This window comes from Montipora foliosa, chromosome 10, assembly GCF_036669935.1.
Source record: "Montipora foliosa isolate CH-2021 chromosome 10, ASM3666993v2, whole genome shotgun sequence".
In the NCBI taxonomy this organism is placed as follows: domain Eukaryota; kingdom Metazoa; phylum Cnidaria; class Anthozoa; order Scleractinia; family Acroporidae; genus Montipora; species Montipora foliosa.
In genome coordinates this window covers 11377478-11382708 of record NC_090878.1, presented here as the reverse complement: position 1 = coordinate 11382708, position 5231 = coordinate 11377478, and the positions used below count along the sequence as shown (strand labels likewise).

General features: G+C 37.5%; 1 protein-coding gene across 1 annotated transcript in view; it reads left to right on the top strand.

The window, feature by feature from the left end:
- The first annotated feature begins 42 nt into the window (after positions 1-42).
- LOC137974276 (microtubule-associated serine/threonine-protein kinase 3-like) overlaps positions 43-5231 on the top strand; it is a 57530-nt gene continuing 52341 nt past the window's right edge. The window contains exons 1-2 of the mRNA XM_068821149.1: positions 43-630; positions 4526-4759. Of these exons, the coding sequence (XP_068677250.1) occupies positions 361-630; positions 4526-4759 (504 nt within the window). The 5' untranslated portion in view covers positions 43-360. The remainder of the gene's footprint in view (positions 631-4525; positions 4760-5231) is intronic.

Sequence of the window (5231 nt, the reverse complement as noted above, 5' to 3'; positions counted from 1 at the left end):
GGTCCCATGTCCGAAAAGCATGCGCGAGCTCAGATATACTCCCTTGGGAAATCATCTAAATTTATTATTCCACGTTAATCGATGGATTTTATTAGTTCAAGCTGTTTTCGCTAAATTCGCTGTGTATTTACCAAAGATACATGTCTTTGGGCTGCAAAATTCTTTCTGCGTGGTCATGCGCCTTTAAAATGCTACATGCGCTTTGTTAAGAGCTGGAAATTCATGGGGAAGATCTCTCGCACGCTTAGGTTGCTGATGGGGAAAGATTGCTATTACAGCACTTAGCCATGTTTTTCGGGGCTTATCAGCGCAGGGCAAGGGAGAAAATGTACAAAGCTTGAAGAGTGTTATAGACACACTATGGAAGGGCTTGACAGCTCCACTGTGGTGCATCGCACGGAAAGTGAAGGAAGTACGACGAGCGAAGACAACACATCGCTTCGTGCCTTCTTAGAGAAGGAATCCTTGGGACACTTGATCGCTCTGTTTCCAGAAGATGTTTCTATCGGCTATTTTCAAGCGCTCACCGAGGACGATTTAGAACACGATTACAACGTCAAAGATGACAAAGAAAGAGAGCTTTTAATGCACTCTATCACAAAATTACGTGAGGAATTTTCAGCGGACGAGGTGGGTAAAATTGTGAACATGCCGTGCAGTTTAGTTGGAAATATATTTCTTTCAGCGTTTTTCGACCGTCCCACGATCGGAATTCCGTATTTTGTACAGATGAATTTTGCCTTTATTTAGGTGATTTACTGAAGTATAGCATTTTAGTTCCAACTGCTTTGAACAAATATTTTTTTTAGTCGAAATGGTTTGTTACTTCTGTTTGACTTAACATTATATGAATCGAATGTAGGCTTCTTTTCTTACATTCAGCTGGAACTCTCGACAGGAGGCTATCAACGCAAGAAATGAAATGTACTGTCAAAGTTATCGTGTCATCTGTCTCTGAATAGTCTTCTCTGTTCCCATTATTAAATTATTTTAGAGGTTTCTTTTGGCTCAACTGTGCACTTAGTAATGTAAAGAAGTCTTCTTGTTTATTTTGCTGTTAATGTTTACGCGAACGCTTTGTCTTTTTCCACCGTAAGAAATTCGTTCATAGCTTGACTGACATTTGAGGATCGAAGTTGTTTTCCACCCAAATTTAACTTGTCAAAAAAATTTCACGAGGGCAGGTCTGTCTATTTTGATCTCAAAGTTAAAAATTCAAGAGGGTCGGCCCAAGTCAATATTCATTTCACATACTTAAAATTTACCGCCGAAGTGTATTCTCGGACTTGTTTTTTTTTTTTTCTTTAATTTTTCCTCGATAGATGTTGATGTCCTGAAAATGCGATCACTTCGCGATCTGTAAACCAGCACCTGTCATTTTAAGCAACGCATTTTTGAGAAGCGTAGATCGGATGATCTTTTCTGACGGTTTCTTTCTGACGATCGCTCACAAATTTTGGACGCGAGATTGCGCGAATCTTGCATTGCGCAGACTTCATTTTTGGCACGCAACTTTACAAATAATCCACAAACTATTAGCTATCAAAAGAATAGTATGCTCTGGCTGTCTAAAATTGAAAAGATTAATATTTAGTAGATCAGAACTTTGAACTTTTGTAGTTCTTAGCTTTATAATTATATGCCCACGTTTACGACCGGTTTTTAATTAATTTGTTAGAGTGTTTTGTCATGCAAATTTCACTTTGTACATTAGCACCCGAGAAAATTTAAATAATTTTATTCATGAATTTTAGTCCTGTTCTTTGAATCTCCTTGTTGTGATTTCGGTCTTTTTGAAAAAAATGTTTTTAATGACTTCCTGGATTAAGGACTTCGTAATTCCGTCTTTTTTCTTCTGCAAGACGTGAAAATATTGATCGATAATTGTTTATTCTCCGAAACCAAGACCCGCCAATGATAACAAAGCATACAGTTGTTTGTTGAGCAGACGTCATGTTTCTATGGAAGTAGGCAGACAAGCTAATAGCTCAAAGGATGTCTGTTAGGAAAAATCAATATGCACTCTTCCTTCTCATCAAATCCACCTTTTTTATGGTAAATTACTCTCCTTGTTCATCTGCTCCAACGTCAAACTTATCGCTTTGCAGTGATAACAATCAAACTGATTCTGGTTCTGAATAATCAAGGTACAACTAAAAAATTATGACATTAATTTTATTGGGTCATCCAGAAAAGAGGACATCCTGTAATTTTATGTACTCATACTTGATTGCATCACCAGCATAATTCGGACATTCCATTGAAAAGAACGCATTTACACCTCTTTAACACCGGAAGCCAAGAGGTGTGTTAATGGCGCTGTTCTTCTCCTTGAAGGTCATAAATCTTGGATTTAAGCTTTTAAATTAATTTTCATTTCTTCTCAAAACTCCAAAAAAAAAAGCCCTGTAAAATCAGTTTTTCCCATTCCCTACAGCAGAATCAATATTGATTTGTGTCTGAATAGTCATTAAGCTGTCCTATTTTATAGTAACAGACTTAACTAAATAATACTAAAGGGTAACGTTAAGTGCTAGTTTTCTACCCATATAATATAGACCATGTGAGCCTTGTCCCCACACACAAAGACAGAGAAAAACCCTAACCAGGGTGGGAAATGAACCCACGACATTCGGGTTAAATCACCCCTGCTCTACCGACTGAGCTACAAGGTCAGACAGGAGCAGGCCCTGGAAATTTAAGATGTCAACGTCACGGCAATGAATTTGTACAAGTACAAGGAAAGGTTACAGTTTTTATAGTAATTTGGACAGTACATCTTATTTTTCAAGCTGTTTGCTCCCTGTCCATAAAATAAGGAGATAACGATGTCGTATCATCGTATGCATATGCGGCACAATTTTTAAACAAATTACAGTGGACATGGCTTTTTCGTAGTTGTTTTGAGTATTTTCTATTATTACATGGGATGATTATTCTAATTGATGTACATGTATGTAATTAATGGCAAGTTTGTCTCTCACTGAGAAAGGGAAAGTACAGTCTAGAAAAAGTTTCTCTTAATTACTAAACTATTCCCCAGGAATTCGGAAATAATTACTGTTTTGTCCAGTTCCCTGTTAAAAGTAATGTGACAAGAGCACTTTGAAGTTGCCTCTTTCATGACTTTGAGAGCACTGGTCATCTTGGATATGACGTGTTATGACGTAGCAATAGTCAACAAACGTGTTCGACCTTACCAAGTTCTTTGTTCCCTGATTACTTTCTCAGTGTTTTAGATCCTCTGATCAATCCAATTAGGTGGCAAAAATCAGCCAGACCAAATGTAAAGAAGACAAAAACCTTGAACATGCGACATACGTAGAAGTATTCGACTAGCGTACCTTCTTTTCTTTGCCACTTTCTTACTTGTGCGGCAGCAGTCTTTGATGCTTCAGCAAACATTAATTTTGGTCACTTTCACTTGAGAATAAGCTGGCAAAAATCAGCCAGACCAAATGTAAAGAAGACAAAAACCTTGAACATGCGACATACGTAGAAGTATTCGACTAGCGTGCCTTCTTTTCGTTGTCACTTTCTTACTTGTGCGGCAGCTGTCTTTGATGCTTCAGCAAACATATTAATTTTGGTCACTTTTACTTGAGAATAAGCTGACGAAACCTTCAGATCTTGCTCATTACACATAGCAAGGCTTTTTCACAGCAACTATTACCACCGTTGGGGTGTGTTTTGATCTCCTCAAGTACGCTTTTGAGGCGGATGAATTAGACACGTCTAGACTAGAGGACACATCTAAAAATTTAAAAAAACTGAAGCTTCTGGACACCGGAAAATAAAAATTTTAAGAAAAGCCAGCGAAAATAAAATGTGGATAGATTCCTCAAACACGATAACCTGACTGCTATTATAATTATTGTCTGTTTGGATCTGTCATTTCACCAAGGAGGACTTCAAGCAGGATCTTCCTGAAGGGTTATATTATTGGTAAATTGGTGACGTTCTCTGCATACTGAAATCTCAGTCAACCGGTCTAACATATCATTACATTGGAGTTATGAACGCAAATTAATTTTGAAGAAATGTGGCAATGGGCAATCCCTCTGAAAATACCCGTTAATTTGTCTTTAGTTGCTTCTATCTCAAAAACAAACTCGGTCACCTCCATTTTTCATTCCTGATAAGTAATCAGAAGGGCAAGATGAAACTTTATGCAAAGATTAAAAAAAATCTGTGTAGCGGATTCAGAGCCACCTTAATCCTGTGATTCTTTTAAGGTGGCTCTGAATTCGCAAAGCAGAATTCTTTTAAACTTTGCTGAAAGTTTCATCCTAGGCTTCTAATTACTTTTCAGCAATAAAAAAGGGTGTTACCAAGTTTGTTTTTGAGCTATGAGCAATTAAATCCAAAATATAGGGTGTTTCTGCTGAGCTTTCCTGTTGCCAAGGTAACTTATTACATCACAATAATGATCACATCTTGTTCGGAAATAATCTGTAGCAGTTAAAATTAATAATGTACCAGTTAATATTAATCTTTTATTTATTGTTGTATTTCCCAATTGCAGTCTGATTCTGAGCTGGACAATAGTACTGAGTTGAACTCAGAAGTGTTCTCTTCTTTGCCACGCAATTTTATGTTCAATCGGTCAAGGTTGTCTGATGAATTTTGTGATGGGAGATTAAGGCGGAGAGAGAGTTTTGGTTTCCCATCTTCAAGACTTGATGAGACATCGAATCTGGTGCGCATGAGAGCTAATCCATCCCTGGGGAGCTCTGAACCTAATCTCACTGGAAGCTGTGTAAGTAATCAGAATAATAATTTTCCTATCTGTCTTTGGGGATGATCAAAAGGCTTCTTGGCTTTCATTTGCAAACTTAAGAGCACCTTATCTTCTCTGTTGGTTATGCGAGCATTAGCAAGTTCCTCCAGAGTTAACCAGTCTTTTTGTAATAATAATAATAATAATAATAATAATAATATCAGAAACCCATAAGGGTTGAAATGTGTAACATGCGTTCACAGCTTCCGAATATTCAGTGCTAAGTACCATATTTGGAAACCCCTCGCTCCAGTTAATATGGCACGAGAACATTTGTGGTATTGTCTCACGGTGTTCTTGCGAACTGATTGAGTGAATGTTTCTCTCTTGTTGTTCCAAATATGGTACTTAGCAAATTGAATATTCAGAAGCTTGTTTCCCAGCACACAAGGGGCCGTTTCACGTTTCAACCCTTATGGGTTTCTGATAATGTTTAAAGTGCACCTAAACC